Source organism: Urocampus carinirostris, chromosome 11, assembly GCF_059441175.1.
Source record: "Urocampus carinirostris isolate Australia breed hairy pipefish chromosome 11, RoL_Ucar_1.0, whole genome shotgun sequence".
Classification (NCBI taxonomy): domain Eukaryota; kingdom Metazoa; phylum Chordata; class Actinopteri; order Syngnathiformes; family Syngnathidae; genus Urocampus; species Urocampus carinirostris.
Genome location: NC_142359.1, coordinates 40,467,256 through 40,490,986, shown reverse-complemented (window position 1 = coordinate 40,490,986; position 23,731 = coordinate 40,467,256). Strand labels below are relative to the sequence as shown.

The 23,731-nt window shown below is 39.6% G+C and overlaps 1 protein-coding gene across 2 annotated transcripts in view; it reads left to right on the top strand.

Moving 5' to 3' along the window:
* The window catches only part of syn3 (synapsin III), a 208,297-nt gene that overhangs the window by 172,930 nt on the left and 11,636 nt on the right, over nt 1–23,731 (top strand). For both annotated transcript variants that reach the window (XM_088348464.1, XM_088348463.1), the window contains exons 8-13: nt 3,420–3,562; nt 6,523–6,597; nt 8,507–8,609; nt 16,381–16,512; nt 20,107–20,125; nt 20,207–20,363. In XM_088348464.1, coding sequence (XP_088204590.1) covers nt 3,420–3,562; nt 6,523–6,597; nt 8,507–8,609; nt 16,381–16,512; nt 20,107–20,125; nt 20,207–20,363 — 629 coding nt within the window. The remainder of the gene's footprint in view (nt 1–3,419; nt 3,563–6,522; nt 6,598–8,506; nt 8,610–16,380; nt 16,513–20,106; nt 20,126–20,206; nt 20,364–23,731) is intronic.

The following is a 23,731-nucleotide window of genomic DNA, read 5'->3' as shown; positions in this document are numbered from 1 at the left end:
TTTCGAACAGGGTTCTGGAACGTATTATGGTCGAGAACCGGGGTTCCACTGTATTGTGATTTCTGGATTTTTCTCTATAGTTTTTCTCTCTCACAGTGGACATACAATGAAAATTTCATTCACTTCCATTATTTCTAAATGGGAGAAATAGCAAAATAGCAGGGTGTTCAAATACTTACAGTGTCTTGCAAAACTATTTGGGCCCTTGAACTTTGTGTAATTGCAGCAAAAGGTGGCGCTACAAAGTATTAACTCAATGAGGCTGAAAAATGTTGCACACCCACTTTTTCGGTTTTTATTTGTTAAAAATGTTTAAAATATCCAATAAAGTGTGTTCCACTTCATGATTGTGTCCCACTTATTGTTGATGCTTCACAAGAAATTACAGTTTTATATCTTTATGATTGAAGTCTGAAATATAGCAAAATAAAGTTCAAAGGGGCCAAATAGTTTCGTAAGCCACTGTATTTTCTTCACTGTATGCAAACAATAGTTAATATGTAGTTAGCTGTGGCCTTTACTGTAAGTAACACCTATGTTATTGGTAGATATTTTTGTATGAACCATGAATGTTAACTTTCAATAAAAAACATTATCTATTTCTATGTGAACATTTTGCACGAGTTTTGTTTTTTTCTTAACATTAAATGTTTTGCAAATCAATATTACGTCCAATGTTCCCTCTAATTTTCCACGTGTCTGAGCGTTTACACAAAGTCGGTGAGCAATGCTTGAAACAACAGTGAGCAACAGCAACCACAAGTGTGGCAACTAAATCATTATCAAACATGTCCAAAACTTGACATCACGTTACATTTTGCTGAGTTTCCGGCAATGCAAAATTATTTTTCACTTTTGAATGAATTGACTAATGTACGATTGCAAAGGTTACAAGGCCTACAAACGTCATTTGTTTTTACAATTCTTTAACAAGATTTCCATTTCTCTTTTCCTGGTATCCTTTGTTGCATAATACTAACATGTTTTGGGGCTTATTTAGTCGGTTGCACGATACAGAACTGTAATTAAATTTTTTAGTGGAAGTACAATTTTGGCAACAAGATTAACTTGATATAATTGGATTATTTGAATGCAACACAAACTTTTTCCTCTTTTTCTTTTTTTTAAATTCCTTTTTAAAAAAATCTCTTTGTGTTTATTTTTTTCCTAGCTGTTACTTTTTTCTTGCTTTTTTGTTCCCTATATCCTTTTTTCCCTTTACCGTATTTTCCGCACTATAGGGCGCACCGGGTTATAGGGCGCACCCCCAAAAAATAATTTTTGGTCCTATATCTTCCATAGATAAGGCGCACCGGATTATAAGGCGCTACAATGGGAACGTCGACAAAACAGTCAGATGATTCAGTCAAACTGATTACCCCCTTAACATTCCCAAAGCTTGCAAAGAAGCAAATACGTGTCGTCGACACGTGCGGATGCGGTGTCCGTACGATGTCACTTAAATGCGTCATTTCAAATATCATTCGGAAGGTTGAAGTCTTGGGATTCAAGAAATGCCAAACATTTCTATGTTTCTATTTTCTTTTTCGCTCACAACTTTACTGTGCATATGACAATAAACACTTGGAATTGAGTTTAATTCACTCAACTCATCACAGCAACATCAAGATCGTTCTAAAACAAGATACCGGGAAAATATAAAGCCGCATAACTCACCTAAGTTCTCAAGTTCAATAATGATACGCAATCATGGTCTTCTTACAACCGTGAGTGAAGTAAATCCAGGAGAGTAGAATATTTACAAATACAGACTAATGAAACATGTTTCTTTATGGCGTACTTTAGCAAGCTTGCTACGCCATTGCTAAACTCGGCCGATTGCAGGGTTTGTTTTGGCCATCTAGCCAATCCGAGGCTCCGAATAACTTCAGCCAATAGCGATCGATTTAACGGATGATTGACACATTGGTTAGCCAATGAAACGCCGGTATATAAATCCCAGCATACACCGCGGACTTGCTACGCCATTGCTAAACTCGGCCGATTGCAGGGTTTGTTTTGGCCATCTAGCCAATCCGAGGCTCCGAATAACTTCATCCAATAGTGATCGATTCAAATGATGATTGACACATTGGTTAGCCAATGAAACGCCGGTATATAAATCCCAGCATACACCGCGGACTACTCCACGTTCGGGGTAAAATCGAGTCGGCGGCTGTTGAGTAAGTTGCGAGACCTTGCGAATTTAATATTGAGCCATATATAAGGCGCACTGTGTTATAAGGCGCATGGTCAGCTTTTGAATTAAAATTAAGACTTTTAGGTGCGCCTTATAGTGCGGAAAATACGGTATTTGCTTCTTTCTTTTCTTCTGCCTTTTTCTGAAATTTTCCTGCTCTTTTTCTCTCCTTTTCACTACTTTTTTATTTTGGTATTTTTTTCTTTTTTTTTTTACTTAATTCGCTTCTCAATTAGCAATTTCGAGCCCTCATTTTTGTGAGCTGGCTAGATTTTCTTGTGCGCGGAAAAGCTCTGGGTAGTGCGCAATTGCGCACACCCGCAGCTTAGAGGGAACATTGATTACGTCCAAACTTCTATTTATCTATCTACCCTGGTTATATCCCATTAGATGGGTGACCAACAGCAAGAAAAAACACATACACAAAAACAAAGAAAAGAAAAAAGTAGCAAAGAAACACACAAAAATTGACCATGGCCAACCCAAATGTCCAAACACCCAAACAAGTTAAGCACCTCGGCACCCAAATAGGTCATGCGTCCCTCCAGATGAAACGGGGCACAAGAAAGCGGCCATGTCACTTGGGTCAGGGTGACACAACACACTTTTTGTTCAACTGCCGTATCATGCAGGTACCCTGCCCATCCTTTTGAACATGTCCAAACACCCCACTATCCTTTCACAACACCTATCCACTCAGTCCTATACCAACAAGAGCTCAAGCTTCCACTACATTTCGACCTCTTTCAGGGAGTGCACTCATGACACCGTCCATCCACGTCAATCGTGGCCTTCCTCTCCGTCTCCTTCCATTTACTTCTGCTCTTTAGATCTTCTTCAACATTCGCTCCTCATCCGTCCTCTCCATGTGTCCAAACCAACCACGTACTCTCTCATCCACACACTTCCGGAGTTCTGCTACGACTCCAGTTCTGTCTCTCAAAATTTTATTTCTCAATCTATCCAATCTTGTCACTCCTAACATACTCCTCAACTTACTGATAAAATTTAGATTTTTAGCCCCGGCCAGGCACAGGTGCTGTATGTTTTGTTGTGTGTTATATAATTGCCCCCTTCTGTCTGGCACTTACAGTAATTGAAATACCCTGACGTAAATTCAAAGCTAGTTTCCGACCTCTGAGGTTTCATTATCTTGTACAAGCAAGAACGTCCAACAGAGCGCTACTGGCTTTGTAATTGACAACATTTTTCCGACCAGGTCAAAGTGGAAAACCAACAGGACTTCCAGGAAATCACCAGCGTGGTGGCCTTGGTCGGGACCTACGCCACTACCGAGCCCTACGTCCAGTCCAAGTACGACATCCGCATCCAGAAGATCGGCAACAATTACAAGGCTTACATGTAAGGTAGCACTGGAAACAATTTGTTCGTAAACACTCGTCTCTCGAGGTCTTGCAGCTGTTTGTTCAAATTCCTGTTTCCTGACTACCCACAGTGGCAAAAGGTATTTTAAATGTGTCAGATCACAGTAGCGGGGACAATAACAAACTAACAAACAACAAGGTCCATAATCACTCCTGTTTGAAAGACGCGAGTGGGTCTTCGTTAAAATATCCTGCTCTTCATTTTCAGACAAAGGCAAGATCGAGCCTTAAGAATCCAGCCCGACCCGACCCAGGCCCGGGGGTAACTCATTTGGTGCCATAACGTGTAAATGTGTTTCCAGAGATTGTCCCTAAGTGCTAAAACGTAAAAAGATGTTTATTTTTTGATTTATTAAAGAAAAATAACTATTATAAAGGGTTTGCACCAGATCACTATTAAGTATTAAGCCTCTGGAAATTATTTAAGCATGTAAAATCACTATAGAAAGGAGTGGCTTTGATCAGCTCTTTGTCCACACATCGAGGAGGCCCCCACTTCCTAGTTTTACTCCCTGTATCTAGCGATTGAGAGAGTGGAGGCACCCCCCGAGTAGGAGTAGTGAAGCAGAGTGGTAAGAAAAGTGAATTTATAAATAGAGACCGACCGCGCTTCAACAGAGTTCTTTTTGTTAAAAAAAAAAAAACATCAGGCAGAGAGGGATGATCTTTTGTGCACGTCCGCAGGAACGCGTTAGCCGTGGTGACCAAAATTGCCTGATCACGTCACTGGAAAAGTTCTTGCAAAGTTCATGCATTGTTTAGGTAAAAGTTCAATGTTCGAGCAACAAAATGTTGTGTTGCAACAAGCAAAGTTCCCTTGTCTTTTAAAAAGCATTGTTTCGAAATTGGAATTATGAAAATGAAAAAAAAAGAAAAAGCACTACAGTGAAAGTTCTGTTTGAAATGCATCCTTTCCCAAAAATCTGTTTTTCTCAGACCTTTTCGGGGGAAACGAGTACTGTATATTCAAGAAATTAAGCAATGTTCAACTGTTGTTTACTAAATTATGGTAAAAGTTAGAAATTCCCTTTTTTCCAATGAATGATGAGGGTTGACGCTTTCTATTGATATGTCCTACACCTATATAGTTACTGAAGAAAATTTTCTGTAGGTCTTTAAAATGACGGGCACCACTCTTCCCATTTAGGAGACACATCTAGCATTTATTGAGTTAGCTTGATTTGCAGGGTTGAGCCCAAATTAAACCTAAAATTTCATATTTTATTTGGGAGGAATCTGGAGGAGGAGCTGTTACTAATGATAACAACTTGAAGCCTGTCTTTTGAACAAAAAGGTTGGTCAAAAAAGACTGAATAAACCTTTAAATCATTTATATTTTGGTGTCTGCAGAGGTTACAATAACTGACGATTTTCCATCATCTACAATATTTTTTACGAGTTGACCTGAACATTTAAAGGCTGTCCGTCGTTTTGATGAGTTAAAAATTGGGCCCATTCTGATCCCGGAATCCACATTTAAAGTGTTAAATAAATGATATCAAAATTCCTTTGGCAAAATAAGAAACCTAGGATGAAATACAAAACTCTTATCTTATTCTGTGGATTACCAGTGACAAGGATACAATATGGGTGGACATGGAGCAGCATATCAGTAGTGATGTGGAAGAAGTTAAAACTTCACAATGAATGAACTATTATAACATGGTCAACAATCCCAAAAAATTAAAAATGTCAAAGTCTGTGAATAGGGCTACAAAAATAGCAAAAAAATCCAGATTTTAAACCTGGGATTATGGATGTAGGATTTGAAAGATGGACCCAAAATGATTGATGTTGATTACCCAAGTGTTATAAGGACAGGTAATGAAATATTTTGAATAACTTTAACAAAAAATTGACCGACCTAGAAATTATTTTTACAAATATTGCAACTAAGGCATTACCTCCAGAAACATGATGAATTGGGGAAAATATGTAAGGAGCTAACTAAAGTTGAGGAATTATTGGTATCATACTCAAAAGGACAATTAATAAAGGGGGTTATCTCAAAATTGTATAAAGCTCTGCAAATGGATCTCTGTAATGATGAGATGGTGGTTAAAGAAAAATGGGAACAAGAAGCTAATGTAGTGATAAAAGACGACAATTGGGAGAAAACTTTAAAAGAGGTACACAGAATAACCAGCAGTCCGACATGGAGGGAGTTTGAATGGAAAGTAATAATGCGATACTTCTATACACCATCTATCACTTCAAAATATAAAAATACATCAAATTTATGTTGGCTTAACTGTGGGAGGGTCAGAGATTTTACGCATATTTTCTGAAATTGCCCTGTTATATTAAATTTCTGGAGAAGTATTCAGACAGAGATCAAATTAATTCTTGATTGGCAGTTGCGGTTGGACCCAGTGACTTATGTATTAGGAATTTTGCCAGAAGAATTATTGACTGATCAACATAAATATGTACTAAGGGTTATGCTTCTGGTAGCAAAGAAAATGATCAGAGCTTCCTGGCTAAAACCACACCCTCCTGACATAAAACAATGGAGAAACAAATTAAAGCAAATGTAGATTATGGAAAAAAATCCCTGCAAGGCTTCAACTGAAACTAGATCAACTCAAGAAAATATGGAAGCTTATAAGACGTTTTACTTGATGTCTAAACACCTCACCTTTTATTTTATTTCTTTAATTAACATTTTTTGTTGTTGTTTCTTTTGTTATTTATGAGTATGTCAATTGTATATATTGTTTGTTCGTGTTGCTGTATGATAAGTGACCCAACCCTCTGTCAAAGTGTGTGTGAGAAATAAAAAGTTTAAAAAAATAATTCGGCCATAAACCACATCAGCAGTATTCTAGCGCGGCACTTTAAGAAGAGATTGAGGTAGAGAGACAAAAAAAGAATAATGACAGTTGGAGAATAAGCCTCGACCCGGGCTTTGGCTTATGATCTTTCATCTGTTTTCAGGAGGACGTCTATTTCGGGGAACTGGAAGGCAAACACGGGATCGGCCATGTTAGAGCAGATCGCAATGACTGACAGGTAAGCCCCAATAATAATTTGCTGATCTACAACTCTCAATGATATCCCCTTTTCACTGTCTTTCTGATTCCAAAATCAATACTCACATTTACACTTATTTGAAAGAGTACTGCATGATTTTCTTTTCCATTTTCTACTCCTTTCATTGATTTCAAATTCGTGCACTACACCAGTTTTTCTCAAATAGTTGGGCGGGCCCCCTTGTGGGGCATGGGCGCGTTCGACTTCGGGAATAATTGTTTCTTTTTTTAACTTTCAAAATAATTCAGTGCATCAGCACCCTCACTACACTATGGAGCAGTGGCACTCCATTTCCAGTGTTTTGTTTACATGTAACCTCCACACCCAGAATATAGCACAGAGCATAAGCATGGAGTATGAAGTCTAAATACAAAGTGGAGCCTCAAGTGACCCCATGATAGAATAATTAACCCGGATGAGGAGACAGACTTATTTGGAGGGTGGGGATTTATTTTTTTCCTGTGGAGGAGCTTGACAGAACATAATTGACTATACAGATGACATGTTTGAGGAATAAGGGGTGGAACAAAAGAAAACTTTACATGAAGCATCTCAGCCATAAACGTATAGGAATACAGTGATTCCTTTCTGTATGATAGTTTCAATAGGTTGGTTTTAATCTTGCATTGTGTTTCGTATTATGATTTCGCTGTGGTTGAAGTTGTACGGAAAAGGCTAGACCAACCTACATTATGTACGCCCACATGCCAAAGAGAGTTAAAATATTTTTACGCCACATTTTTATTTTTCCAATCGCGCCAAAAAATGAACTTAAGTAAAGTGGATCGATTTGAAACATTCATAATGTATCTTTAACAGATTCTTAATATAGCCTCCCAAGTAAGAATGTCAAAAGAATAATATATAGCCACACTAATAACATAAGTGCATAATTCGGTTCTTTGGCCAAATTGAGATTTATGCCTTAATCAGGTTCCCATAAAAATATTCCTTTATTTACAGAAGTGCCCAAGTCGGTACACCAATCATATTTTTCAGATAACGAATGAATCGTTCAGTATATTAGTGAGATAATTTTTGAAATTATAATTTGACAGTAAAGAAGTTATTCGGATTCAAAAATGTTTATAAAGTACAGTACTTGTATTTGTCAAACAAATGCTTGGACCTCAAAATTGTTTTTTTTTTTTTATTTCAACAAATGATAGAGTATTGAATAAATAAAAAAATACACATTTCTACGTTTCGGGTTTTGACTACGGCTGGACCTTTTTGGAACGCAACCCCCGCAAAAAATGAGGGATTTCTATCGACATGGTAAGGACTCCTTAGTCTCCCCCTATAGAGGGACGTCATTCTGTGTAACTTGTTGATCAATATAACTGCCGATAAGGAAAAGTGACCGGTGTTTTAGCGTATTTCGTTATACGGGCAGCGCGTGTGCGGCACAGTACTAAGGTCCTGTGTGGGTTCAAATCCAGCTACCGGACTTCCTGTGCGGAGTTTGTATGTTCTCCCCGTGCTTGCGTGGGTTTCCTCTGGGCGCTCCGGTTTCCTCCCACATTCCAAAGACATGCATTTCAGGTGGATTGGCCGGTCCAAATTGTCCCTAGGTATGAATGAGCGAGCGAGTTGTCTGTCCCTGTGTGCCCTGCGATTGGCTGGCAACCAGTTCAGGATGTCCCCTGCCCACTGCCCTTGCTGGGATGGGCTCCAGCACCCCCGCGACCTTACTGAGGATAAGCGGTGCAGCTAATGAGATGAGGTTTCCAGGCTATTCTGAACTTTTCAGATTGCTGAGCTCTAGCAGGATTCTGCCTAGAAATTCAATGTGTGGCGCAGCCTACCCCCTGCCTCAGCACCTACACCCTTGAATATTTTAATTGAGATTTGCGTTTTATCAGGTGGATGCATGATTGTGTTGCAGGTACAGACTGTGGGTGGACTCCTGTGCCGAGATGTTCGGCGGCCTCGACATATGCGCGGTAAAAGCCGTCCATGGAAAAGATGGCAATGACTACATCATTGAGGTTAGTTTAGTGTTCTTAAAGTGTTGTCAAAATGAGCCTCAACACTTTAAGTAACAGCGGGAGGGAGACACATTTTAATTGGTATATTTATATTGATATGGGACACAGGCTTTGGCATTATTATTATTTTATAGATTTTATCAAATACTCTAATGTCACACAATGAAATAAAATGTGCTGAATTGGCTTTTGTCTGGCGGCCGTGTTTGTCGGTTTTATTGTATTTTGATGTAATATATATCGTGTGGCTCTCTTAAGAAAAAATATAAAAATATTTTTGCTTTTGTGGCTTTTTGGATCAAAAAGGTTCCCGACCACTGATAAGAGGATACTATTTCTTACGAAGCGGAAAAAACTAATTGTAACTAGGAAGCTTCAGGGAGGTTCCCCTCTGGAAAGCATCAGCAGACAACCATGTGTTATAAGCAATTGTTTCTAGAACAATGCCTTTTTATCTGAGTGAACAGACACATCTGACAGGGCCATATTTAGGAGGACGGCGTTACATCACATTTTTCTCTATCGTCCGCTGGGATGAGGTCAACATTAAGAGATTTCCGCCTCATCTTCTTTGTGTTAACTGAAATCTATTTCGGGAAATATTCGACGGCTCCCTTTAGATTTGCACTGAGAAAGCAGTGACACAAAGTCAACTATGTTCCTCCCCCACCCCTTCCTTTTGAATTCCTCGATTGGCCCGTGGATTTCAGCATGAAGGAATTTAATTAAGCCTGACAGGCAACAGCCGTTGGTCTGTCATAATCGAGATCTGCTTTTTGAGATGTTAACCATCTCTTTCCTCTCAACACACATTCATTTAAAGTTTTCTCAATGAAAACATAATTTTTTTGCAAATGCACAGGCCAAGTAATGTTTATTTGTCTAGCCCTTAATCACATAAGTCTCAAATGGCTATTATGACACCTATTAAACTATCCCGTGATCTGAAACCTACACATGGGCAAGGAAAAACTACCCAAAACCTTAAGATAAGAAAAATTGAGAAAACTTGAGAAGGGGTCGCATAATCCCTCTTCCAGGCTGCAAAAGATGTTGCAGAGGCATTAACAGACAATACACAGACATCATCAACATTAAATATGGGTAATAAAAGAATGTCCAGTTGACAGCTTCTTGCCCTAGGTTCTAGATTAAGGGTTTATGTTGGTGTAACTGTGGGAGGGTCAGATTTGAGCTTGGATGCCAAATGTTAGAAAAACAAATTCTTACAGGGTTGGACTAGTAGAATAAATATAAATAGATAAAAATACAGAGGGAGAACAAGAGAAGGAGAAAAAAAGGGAGACAAAGTAAGGGACAAATATAAAGACAGAAAGTCAGAACGAGAGAAAAAAGAAAAATATTAAAAGAGAAAGGAGAAGACAAGAGTACAAAATAAAAAAGAGAAAGAGACAATAAGACAAAAAGTGAGAGGGAGTAGAAATAAAGAAGAAATAGAAAGCGAGGGAGGGGGAGAAGGAGAGAAATAGCGAGAAAGAGAAGGAGGGGAGAGAAAGAGAGCGAGGGAGAGAGAGAGAGAGAGAGAGAGAGAGGTCACTGCCTTTGGATCATTCAAATTTAACGCATAATTTTCTACCAGGACTATCACAATTGGCATATCTCACTTTTTGTAATGACAAATTAATCAAATACACAAGGCTGATAATGGGAAAATATTGTTGAAAAAGAAAAAAAATCCTGCAATTTTTTATACTCACAATTGTTTTTGGTATTAAGCATTGATTTAGTATGTAACTTATTTTATTGACTTAGTAAGAATAACTCCATCATAATTTATCATTTGTGAGAAAATCCTGCTTTGTGGGGCTAAGCTATGATTGGTTGCTGCGTCAACAACTGTGATGTCATCTTGATGTGACAAAAAGTTTCAAAATGGCCACCGCCGAAGATCACAAAAACATGTATTTATTTGCTTGATTCGTATTCCTAAAAGACAATTAGAACCAGTGAGCATCTACTCGTAGAAGAAATTGTAAAATAAAAAATTACCGAATTTTCCGCACTATAGGGCGCACCGGGTTATAGGGCGCACCCCCCAAAAAAAGTTTTTTGTCCTATATCTTCCATAGATAAGGCGCACCGGATTATAAGGCGCTACAATGGGAACGTCGACAAAACAGTCAGATGATTCAGTCCAACTGATTACTCCCTTAACATTCCCAAAGCTTGCAAAGAAGCAAATACGTGTCGTAGACACGTGCGGATGCGGTGTCCGTACGATGTCACTCAAATGCATCATTTCAAATATCATTCGGAAGGTTAAAGTCTTGGGATTCAAGAAATGCCAAACATTTCTTAGTTTCTTTTTTCTTTTTCGCTCGCAACTTTACTGTGCATATGACAATAAACACTTGGAATTGAGTTTAATTCACTCAACTCATCACAGCAACATCAAGATCGTTCTAAAACAAGATACCGGGAAAATATAAAGCCGCATAGCTCACCTAAGTTCTCACGTTCAATAATGATACGCAATCATGGTCTTCTTACAACCGTGAGTGAAGTAAATCCAGGAGAGTAAATTATTTGCAAATACAGACTAATAAAACATTTTTCTTTATGGTGTACTTTAGCAAGCTTGCTAAGCTTGCTACGCCATTGCTAAACTCGGCCAATTGAAGGGTTTGTTTTGGCCATCTAGCCAATCCGAGGCTCCGAATAACTTCAGCCAATAGCGATCGATTTAACGGTTGATTGACACATCTTTTTCGGCCAATTGCGGGGTTTGTTTTGGCCCTCTAGCCAATCCGAGGCTCCGAATAACTTCAGCCAATAGCGATCGATTCAACGGATGATTGATACATCTTTTTTGGCCAATTGCAGGGTTTGTTTTGGCGCTCTAGCCAATCCGAGACTCCGAATAACTTCAGCCAATAGTAATCGATTTAACGGATGATTGACACATCTTTTTCGGCCAATTGCAGGGTTTGTTTCGGCCCTCTAGCCTATCCGAGGCTCCGAATAACTTTAGCCAATAGTGATCGATTCAAATGATGATTGACACATTGGTTAGCCAATGAAACGCCGGTATATAAATCCCAGCATACACCGCGGACTACTCCACGTTCGGGGGAAAATCGAGTCGGCGGCTGTTGCTGTTGTTGTTGTTGTTAGATCGCTTCAAGTCGTCTAAAGATGATCTTTAGGAACGACATGGAACGCTTCGGTTGTGTTACGAGTTCCGCGAATTCGGATCCAACTGCCCATCGTTGACAGTCCGCGATGAAGGCGGGGCAATCGACCCATAGGTGTTCGGCCGATTCTTCGCTCTCCCCACAAAGTCGACAGATGTCGGTGGCCGACTTGCGGAGGAGGAATTACCAGCGTCGAAGCAGCTAATGGTGGCCGCTCCGAAAGCGGATGAGGTCTGTGCGTTCAGCTTTGGGTAGTTGTACCGAAGCGTTCGTGTAGCGGGTGGGAGACGCATTCGTCGGCCATGTGGCCGTCCACAGGACACCACGTGGAGGTTGCGTTCCTTGTCCTGCTGCTGTTGTTGTTGTTGTTGTTAAGTCACTCAAGGCACCTAAGGATAATCCTCAGTAGCGCTAGACTCGCTTGTGGGAGGCGCCGTAGTTCTCCGAAGGAGAATCCCAGCTGGCGGTGGTATCGGGCAGACTGGAGTGCAGGGCACCGCAGCCAGAGATGCTCGGCCGATTCTTCGTCCTCACTGCAGAGACGGCACCGATCGTCTTCGCATTTCCCCGTCAAATTGGCGGCTGTTGCGTAAGTTGCGAGACCTTGTGATTAATGTTGAGCCATATATAAGGCGCACTCTATTTTAAGGCGCATGGTCAGCTTTTGAAAAATAATAAGACTTTTAGGTGCGCCTTATAGTGCGAAAAAAACGGAAGGTTTTTCATTTATTATTTTATGAGCTAATTTTCTAAAAATAATGTTCTGGAAATGTTCTCTTCATTAAAGGTGGTGTATGTAACCTAAAAAATATTAAACTTGCTGACGCCATTTTCTGCCTGAAATCATCATTGCAGCACGTGTTGTTGCACGTGTAACTATATGAAATTCTTAGATTTGCTCAAATAAACTCTTCCTTTTTTATCTTTTTTGAGTTTTGGGTTGGCATTTGGACTATTTTTGAAACAGTCCTTTTCTTACTTTCACCATTTTCATCCTAAAATTAAAGAAAACCACGACCATGCTTATTATATCACTGTTTCCACCCCAACCCCCAACAAAGGCTTACCTCGTGTTGTTTTACATATTCATCAAAACAGTTATGTATTTGAACAGATTGGTTATCCTAAAATTCAATCCGAAATATGCACTCAAACACTACTACTATGGCCAAATATTATCATGGAATTCACTTTTTCAAATCAGTTTTTTCTTTTCTTTTTTCCCCGTGTGAATGTTTTTATTTTCATTCATAAGTGAGTAATCCCCTCCATTAAGCGTGTGACTACAGGCCTGCACAACACAACTTTCCCATGCTGCGGGGGCAACATTGTCCAGGCTGAGCGACTCAATTAAAGAGCAGCATAACATCCTTTTGCTGGCAGAGCTGCAAAAAAGGTCTGCCCAGCTCTAGTGGTTGCTTCTGGACGCTAATAAAGCAGCGGGGTGGATCACTACCGAACGTCTTTTAAGGTGGGGCCCGGCAGTGGTTCTACAGGGGCCTGCGTGGTCGCGACTCACAAAGCAATGTGTCACAGCCCACAGTGATTATATATATATATATATATATATATATATATATATATATATATATATATATATATATATAATAAACAATAGACAACAACAACCTAGCAGTAGTTTTAGTTGGTTGGGCCCGTCAGACCTGTACATGTTCACTGATGGCTCCACCTTCAAAGTAACGGAGAATGGAGGAATCGGAGTAGTGATCTTCAGGGACTCTTCATTGATCTACTCCTGGCATGCACCGACCGGGACCTTTAGCAGCTCTTTTCAAGCCGAGAAGACTGCCCTGAACGCGGCCATCACCTGGCTCTAGCAGAACGACAGCTTGTTGTCGGCCTCCATCATCACGGACTGCAAGTCCCTCCTCCAAGCCCTCGCCAACCCTATTATATCAGACCCCTCCATCCTCTCCATTAATTCTAATTTTGCGGGCTTCCCCTCTACAAAAATTATACAACTGATATGGGTACCGGGACATTGTAACCTCCCAGGCAATGACTTAGCAGATGAGCAGGCTAAACTAGGCTCAGCCAACTGCCCCGCTTGAACCACAAACTCCTCTCGACATCCTCCGTAGGAGCTGTAAACCCCCACCATCATCCAATCCCCGAATCATCTCTCTTCCCTCTTTCTGCCCCAATCTGGAGGAAGAGTCCCAGTTATCAAAGAAAGACCTCTTCAATCTTATACGATTCCGGTCCGACCACCATCCTTCCCTCCGAAGATGGCAACATTTGACAGGGAAGAGCGAAGATAATCGATGCGGTTTCTGCGGTGAGGATGAATAATTGGCTACTACCGCAAACTGGGACTATCCTTCGGATAACTACGCAAACTCCCACATGCGAGTCTAGCGCTTCTGAGGAATATCCTCAGGCTTTTTGAGTGACTCAACAACAACAACAACAACATCCAAAAAACGCTTTACTATTCAACACCATTAGCAATTGAGTGTCCAAACCTTTGAGAAAGTGGGCCAGATTTGTTAAGCTAAAAATGTTTTAGGGCCGACTATTCAGCCTGGCATTCTTTGAACACTCTTTAATAAATTCATTCTCTGTGAAAGGTTTGCAGTGCTTTATTTTTTTATTTTTTTGGGTGTGTCTACATAACTGGCTAGCCACATATTATCAATTTTTTGACAAAGGCCTTGTGATTGGCTGGCAACCAGTTCAGGGTGTCCCCTGCCTCCTGCTCGAAGACAGCTGGTATGGGCTCCAGCACTCCGAGACCCTACTGACGATAAATGGTGTCGATAATGGATGGATGAATGACAGAGGCCAAAGGCCAGTAAAAAATGTATCATGGGCCGTAACTGTCCCCGGGGCCGGACTTTGGGCAAACAAATATTGTGCAGCTGTCGGAAATGATGGCTTACCTTGTGGCTCGTTAAATGCAATAAAAGCAACTCATTTACGAATTGATTGGTAAAAAAAACGCCAAGACACTAACTGTAGCTGTGTATGCTTATATGTTTTATCCAGGGTGCCATCAAGTCTCGAATCGACTGCAACTCGAAGCTACTCAAATTGATTCTAATATATGGTGTTTTTTGAATAGGCCAATTTGTTTATACACAGCTGATGTCAGACACACTCGGAGACAGTAGCACTAGCTAACTTATTGGTAGCTATATTGAGTGTCGATGACATGACTCGTACCTGCTTCACATGAGTATTACTTGGAAATATATAAAATGTACCTTGTAAAAAAAACTCGCCTCTAACCTTGTTACTTCTGATAAAAACCTTTAAATAACTTAGTCGTAGGGACTTTTTCTAGCTGTGATTTTGAAAATCGTTAGGATTGAAACGAATTATTCTTTAATGCAATCAGTTCACAAATTTGCCTCTAGGCCTCCATAAACCATTTTTTTCTCTGAAGGATGCTAGAAATTCCTACACTGCCAACAATTAAATTACGTTATTACTTTGCGTTCTTGGAGTTCTAATATGAGAAACTAATCCCCCAAAAATGGAAACAATGAACCAGGCCGATTGCAATAGGACACACTATTTATTAACACAGAGAACCAATGATGGGGGAAAAAAAGGGTTAGGGTTAGCTGGATGCTGGGCAAACATGGTGACAACATAAGTGGAGATTCCAGTCTGTAAAAGAAATAAAAATGTCTCCACCTATATTTTTTTATAAAATATAACATCTGTATGACAGTTCATGTATTTTTTACTCATATCCAAATCAATTTTTTTTTGTTTACTGAATGAAAGTTTTTTTTGCAACTAGTAGTCACTGAATATTACACACTGTGCCTTTAAAACAGTACTCTCCTTAACTCAGGGGTCTAAAACTTAATTAAGTTGGGGGCTGCTGAATCTCGGATCAGGGTGAGATTGGGCCAAATGAGGTTTTCCACAAAAACAGCTCTGATTAGAAAAACATTCAGCTGTTGTTAAAAGGACAGTGTTTTATATTTGTCCACTTGGTGTTGCTGTAATGGAAACAAAACATACTACGGAGACTAAAAGTGAGAAAAAAGCACCCCTTTTCTTCCAAATTTTACCCAGCCTTTCTAATAGAAAAACAATTTTTTTTTTCTCAAACAAATAAGTAAATCTTTTTCATATTTCTTTTATAGTTTTAGTTTTACTTTTCATCCTATTTCTTTTTTTCTCTCTGTTTTTGTCCTTTTTCATTTTTATTTCTTTTCTCTATATTATTTTCTTATAACTCTTCTTTTCGAAAGCATTACGATGCGTTTTGGTCACTCTGATTTTCCATATTTTGTCTTATTCCGTTGTGCGTTTAGCACTCCCTTCTTGTGGCACGACAGATAAAAGTGAAATACCAAATGGTAAAATAATACACACTGTCCCTTTGTCTTTCAAACTAACGTCCTGGGGGCCGCAAGTCAAGTGAAGTTAGGTCATATTTGCTTGTACAGCCCTTAATCACAAAATGTCTCAAAGGACTGAACAGGCCATAATTACACCATACCCTGCTATAAAACCAACATGGCAATTGACAATTGGCCCCTGACCCTGCCTTAACTGATAATGCAAACACTGTCACAGTGTTTTACTGTCATCAAGCGGCAAACAAGTGAGTTTATTTGTTTCCTTGTGTGCAGGTGATGGACAGCTCCATGCCTTTAATTGGTGAACATGTGGAGGAGGACAAGCAACTTATCACTGAACTTGTCCTTCAAAAGATGGCACAGGTGCTCCTGGGAATCTTCACGCCACCACCATCTTCAGTCAAGGTAATCATAATAACTTCATAATAACTTCACCGAGCTATTTAGGTGACACTGTGTAATAATTCACCACCGGATGCCATTGTTGCTTAGAATAGAAACATTGAAAGAGGCATTAAAGTGACCACTTGGCAGTTCGGCAGCAAGTTCAGAAGCATACTTCCATCTTTTTTTGCATGAGCACGGCTGAATTAATAGGACATGAATGCTGGTGTTGATCAATGCGAGCAACAACCAAAAGTTGAGAGAGCTGGCTAAATCTGCAGAGGCCAAAAATGGCCAAAAGCTGGAGTTGGTCCAAGTAGCTAAATTTAGCAGGTAGCAAAAGGCTACATAAGAAGCCAGTAAAACAGGGGTCTCGAACTCAATTGACTTGAGTGCCGCCGAAGCTGGGATCTGGCTAAGTTTGGGGTGATTTGGGTTTTCCACAAATAAACTTTTAATTAAAAACAAATAAACACCCTTCTCAAATGTCTTTTTAAAAATCCTATCAAAATAAGATCTAACATCTAAAATTTAAAAACTAACAATTATTTATAATCATAACAATCAACTGGTCTGCAGGCCGAGGTTTTATTCATATCTGTCCATGTTTACTTGCCCGCTCTGCTTGTTCACCGCTGTCTGAGGCCCTCAGGTCAGCAATTTCTTATCTAAATCGAAGAAGACCAACAATATACATATTATAATAAGACTCTGTTATAACATGTTGTTCAAAATAAAATTAAAGGTATTTATTAATAAGAAAAGTACTTCTGACTTACTATTAGTGCGACTTTTGGTGTTGCATGGTTTTGCTGATGGCTTTGTAGTCCGGTTGATAGGTGGTGAGGTTCAGCTTCATGCAGGCGTTTAGGCTTCCATCTTTTAAACGTGATCGCAGGTTGGTTTTGATGTGTTTTAGGTGTGAGAACGACTTGTTTTTTCTTCACTTGATTCGACATCATGATGGCACGATCGATCGTGCACAGTTCTTGCTGAAAGAGGCATATCTTTTAACCGTTTGATTATTTTATCTTTATCCTTAAAGTCGTCAAAAAGCTCGTTGGCCACATCAAGCATGAATGATTTGGTATAATCGCCATCTGTAAACGGCTTCCCGCTCCTTACAATTGCTAAAGAACCAGCAAAGCTAGCAGAGTTAAAATCACCTTGTTTGGCCCATACACGGAGCTGCTGCTGACTAGCCTGGACTGTGGAAAGTAGTTCTTGACAGGCCTTCTTTCTGTTGTCTCCCACTGGATATTTCGCTGAAAATGTGGCATGGCGTGTGTCGAAGTGTCTCTTTATATTTGACCGTTTCATCGAGGAAATGTTATCATTGCATTTAAGACACAATGCACAACCTGCTCTCTCAATAAAGGCAAATTGCTCTGTCCATTCCTTCTGAAACGTACGGTAATCTTCATCTTTTTTCCTTTTCGTCATCTTCTTGATTAGAAGGGTTCACTCTGCATAAAAAAGCTAACCAAAAACGAGGAAATATTACTTCTTTGCTTCAAAATGACTTGTGCAGATTGTTGTAAATTATCCATTAAAATTAGACTTTCCGGGTAGCGGACCCTCCCGCGAACAGATTGGCTCTTAGCTGCGTGCCTGAACGAAAAGTTGCAGGTGAAAATATATATAAATTAAAATGTGTGTATTTATTTATTTATTTTTACATGTTTTTTTCTGACTTTATTATTCATTTTGCTAAAGTAACATTATTAGTAGAATTATTGATTGATTTGTTTCGTTCAGAAATTTTCAGAGAGCCAGATGCCGTCATCAAAAGAGCCATATATGGCTCCCGAGCCATAGGTTCTCAACCTCTGATCTAAATCAAGAAATAACGTAAAAAAAATCAATCAGTAATAAATGAATTACTAATTTGCATGAGCTGTATTTAGATCAAAGGGACATTGAGTATTATCTGCAACCGAAAACAAGTGCTAAAAAGAAAAAGTACAAACTACAGAGACTTAGAGGGACCAAACCACAACATATTTCTTTTTTCGCCCAGCCTATTGCAAAGAAAGAAAAAAAGGAAAAAATAGAAAAGGGGAAAAAAGTCAAGCAAAAAAAGGCAAAAAGTGAAAAAACAGAAGGGAAGAAATACAAAGAAAGAACAAAAAAAAAGAAAAAGATGAAAAAAGAGAGATAAAAAAGCTAGGCAAAAAAGGAAACAAAGAAAAGGGAAAAAAAGCCATTTATTTGTTTTGTTCTTGGGGGTACCTGTAGGAGCAAGATCAAAGTGAAGCTAATGTTATGTGAAATTTCTGTACCTATGAGTATTTTAAAACCTTTTTTTAGTTTATTTGTCTTTTTTTGTGCTCATTTTTTAAATAAGTATTTGTATTTTTAATGAATTATATTTTGTCCCTTTAGACTTTCATATTAAGGCTGTTGCCACAAACTATCACCCCAAGGGCTGCAATTGCGATTGCAAAAAAAAATCAAGGTGAACATGAACACGAAGACAAAATCGACACATTATGTTAACCCTTTAACTGTTGAGAAGCAAATGTGTGTATGTACGATGTCACCAGTCCCTGAAATACATGATGCCACATAACACTCTTCAAGATATGCTGACCATTTAAAGATGTACTCATCACGATCCGTCTGAAACAAGAAACTGTACCCCAAAACTATAAAGCTTAGGTAGCTCACCAAAGATGTTGTCTTGCAGCTATCACATTCGATGATAGCACACAACCACGGCTTTATTACATTCTCGTGCTTCTGGGAGCATGCATGCGCACTGGGGTGCCAGGCAGATTTTAAGCCAGTTTGTTTTTGTTCAGGAAACTGGGGGCGGCTAATAGCCGCGCGAGCTGTACTGTATTTTTGACCTTGTATCTGGAAATGCCTTTGTAACTAGAGGCAATATTTTCCCATTTAAGTACTTCGTAACATGGAACTTTCGTATGTAGAGACATTTGTAAGTAGAGGTACCACTGTAAATATATACTAAAGAAACTTTCTCTACACGAAATACGTTTGAGAAGTGGATATTTTTTTTCTTGATTAGGGTTGTGGTTTGTAATTACGGTGTGATAATAAGTCCAGAAGTCAGACCAGTTGAGAACCTTTGATTTAGTAGATGTGTTTTATTGGAATCATTAATGTTTTGTTTCAGTGGTAAATGGGCTGCATTTATGTAGTGCTTTTCAAGTAATTGAAGACCTCCCAAAGCGCTTTACAATGTGCTTCACAATTCCTCATTCACACACACACAGTCCCACACCAATAGCCAGAGACATCCATGCAAGGCGCCTTCCTGCCACTGTGTATCACTGGCCCTCGCTTGCACCAGACAACACATTGTCATCTAATTGTCAAATATTACACATTGAGGCTTTAAATACTCCTAGGTCAAATAAGTTGCATACATTTTACTCAAAATGAACCTAACCTAGAGTAAGCTGACATAATTGTCTGTCAACTCTGGGCAGAAAATGGTGTGGTCTCCATAGTTTGTAATCTTTCTTTTGCTTTTTACTACTTGTTTTGGTTGGACTACACAATACTGTGCCATCTAGTGGTCAATAATAAACAATGTCCTTTCGATGCACATTAAAGATATGAATATATTCTTTCTTTTTTTTTTTTTAGAATTCTCAGCCAAGACGAGGTAGGAAAAGCTTTTTTTTTCCAGTGTTTTTTTTTTTTTTTTAACTTTGTCTGCCTCACCGAGCACTTGTGTTACTCCCAGGTGGGCACAGGTCTGGCTCAGCTTCACCGTCCCGACCGGCCCAAGCTTCCCCGCAACGAGCTCGGTCTGCCAGCACCTCTCCCAGCCAGACCTTTCAGCCAGGGCCAATCCTAGACGCTTCCGGACCAGGAGCTCAGAAACAGTCACCTCAGCTCAAGTAAGTTTGGAATGAACTTGTGAATCTTTTGTGATTGAAAATTTCCACGTCTTTCTATTGACCCTTTGCACACATGCGACCAAACCACTTGATGACACCATGACGGACAGTAGTGACTCATAGTAGACAGGCGAGGCTAGGAAACGGTAGACAACAACAACAACAATAACAACAACAACATCACAGTATTTACCAACATTGGCAATGATTAGTCAAACGAATATTGTGCTGCTGTCATAGGAGGTGGCTCACCTTTTCAGAAAGGACAAAGGGCAGCTATATAGAGAAACCTGGGATAGCATTAGCAATGCCAGCTATGGAGCCATGCCTTCTTCCTCCTGCCGTATTCACAGATCTTAATAAATCGTCCAGTCTGCCTGACTTCAGACCACTATATTGTAAATAGAATATCCCCATACACCGGTGCTGATGTAAGAGCTTATAAAAAATCATTATTGTCACTGCGTTACTGTGCTTCATTTTGCAGACAAATGCATGGCATGAAATGCCCCCCACTCAAACGTTATTAAAACAACTTCATATCTAAATGTTTGGGTCATGTAATAGAAAATTTAAGCATGTGGCATTTGCAACTTGCATAAAATCGCTTTTCAGAATGTTGAAAATATTTACTTTAGCGTATTTACGTTAGAGTTTTCTCTTCTAAATGTTCGACTCTCATTTATACGTTGATAATTTAGCAGTTCATTTCAGCGAAATAAGCTTTATGGTAGAGCCCAGAACAGTTTAACACATGTGATATTCGGAGGTTTACTGTTTTGAATCTATAGATAATCACACTAAGAACAGCTATATTACACAGTAAGAAATATCAACAGCAAGTCACTAACTTAACTAGTGACTTATTATATCGAGTGTTTTTGACGTGACTGGTACCTACTAAATACAAAATTGCTCAGAAATACTTCAAACCTACCTTGTAAAAATGTTGGCTGCAAATCCTGGAATAGTTGAGGCCTGCCAGCTTGCCAGTGTTGTGCCTCGACATAATAACAGTCCCTTCGTTTGACTGCAGATAAACATTGCCCCTCTTCTTCAAAAGGGATAACATTCCAAATCAGACTAAGAAGCTTGCCCACCGCATAGAAATGAATCACCATGGTAAAAGGTGGTGGTCCTGAGGGTACAAGTGTATTTACCTTTAGTGCAGATGACCCTTTGTATAGCGCCGCCTATTCCTACCGCTCACCCAATCAATTGCTGTTGGTGCTTTGCTAGAGCTTTTGGGTATAGACTTTGTTTTTTTTTCTGTGGCTTTTCATCATTGGGTGTCTCAACAATAAACATAGATTGTTAAGCTTTCATATATAGATTTTTTTTGTGGTTTACAGCCAAAACGGGGTCTGGAGATGTGACACCTTGACTCCTAAACTGTAGTTAAAATTGTGTCCCAAATATACTGGACCAAACCCTTTGTGCGTCAGTAATGTCTCGGCTTCGCTTGTGCAACAATCGTCTCTCCATGTAACAATATATGAAATAATTACACAAGTTCTATTTTATCTCCGGGCCATATTTTCTCATGAAAAGGGCCATATATGGCTTGTTAGGTTCCCGACCCCTGCTAAAAGGCATTTGTGGAAAGATGTAAATAATGCTGTCCACAAAAAATCAGCAGTGTTCCCATAAGAATTTGCAGTATTTCTGTAGTAGGATTTTTGAAGTATTTCCATAGCATGATTGGGCGGTAGTAGGTACAGCGGTTGTCTTGGGACCAAAGAGGTTGCAGGTTTGATTCCCGGCTCCTCTGACTTAAATCTCTAAGTGTCTTTGGCAAAACACTGAATCCATAATGCCTCCGATATGCGGGTAGTGTCCTTGCATGGCTGACGCCGCAATCTGTGTTTGAGTGTGTGTGAATGGGTAAGCATACCTGCCAAGTACTACGGTTTTGCCATAATGAGTACGGCTTTCTTGAACCCACTACGGTATTACGGTTGGGTCACAAAAACTACGTTTTTTTTTTAATAAGTCTTTGGTGCCGTCCGTACACTTTGGATAACTTTCTATCATATTGTTATGGAGTTTAACGCACAAAAATGCGTTTATCCGAGGAATCAACTCCTTGCCCTGAAGAATTCTCGCGCCGGCGTGATGAGGATGCTCTATCGTGGATGCAGTGCCGGAGCTAAGGCTAAGCAGCTAGCGGCGTTATAAGTCTTCTGTACAGTCCGTAATCATGTTAAATGTGAACTCTTTACCAAATAAGACCGAGAAACTGGCTGTGCTGGTGAAAAACATCAAAGCGTACTGGGAGTGCAGTTTGCTGTGTTTTACGGAAACGTGGCTCATGTCTAGCATCTCGGACACTAACGTGTAGCTACCTGGAGCAACCGGTAGCTACCGGAGCTAACCTCCTCTCCGAACCCGGCTTAGCGTGTGACGTCATCCACTCCGCTAAATGGAACTCCGGAAGACGAAAAATCTCCATCGGCATACATCGCCAGTAATTAATTATGCAATTTATTCAAAATTATTATTATTTCATATCGAAACTGATCAAAATCAATTATATTGATACACAATGCTCACTCGATATGGAGTTTCTAGCTATGTACCGGGAGAGTTAACTGTGGTCTTTGTGTTTGTTGTATACTTTCCACCGCTACCAGTTTCACCAGATGCTAACGTTAGCATAGCGCTATATCTCCTGCCCGCTGCTAAACATCAGCAACGGAGCTTTATCGTCGACGGCGACTTTAATCGGGCATGTTTATTGACTGTACTCCCAAATCCTTTCAATTGTGGACTCCCAAATCTACTAATTGTGGACTGAGCAATTCGGAAAACGCTGGACTGAGCAATTCGGAAAAACGCTGGACTGTGTCATGTAAGATCAAACATTCGGGAACTCTGTTTGACCATCACAACCCCCACCCCCCCACCCACCCCCCCCGCCGAGGACAACAAAGTCAGTTAGTACTTTGTTCCTTGTTTCTTTGTTTCCTTATCCTCACTGTAAATGTGGGACTGGAGTCGTCCAATTTCGTTGTCACAGCATATCCCATGTTGTAACAATGACAATAAAGGCATATTCTATTCTATTCTATTATATAATTATTCACTCACAAATATATTGGAATATCTCAAATAAAAAGTTTCCAAATTGAACTGAAAACCAACACTGAATAATATTACTTCAATGATAAAAAATTAAATGTTTTGTTTCTTATTGTATCAAATATTATAAAGAAAACTATGAGGGTTTTCTATGACATTGTTATATTAAATACATTATTGAGCTTTAAAGAACTTTATTTTGATTAAACCACCCCACCCCACCCTCACCCCCAACCCCCGGCCCCTCCCGGCAATGTCCTGGACCTGACCGTAGTTACTAGCCTTTT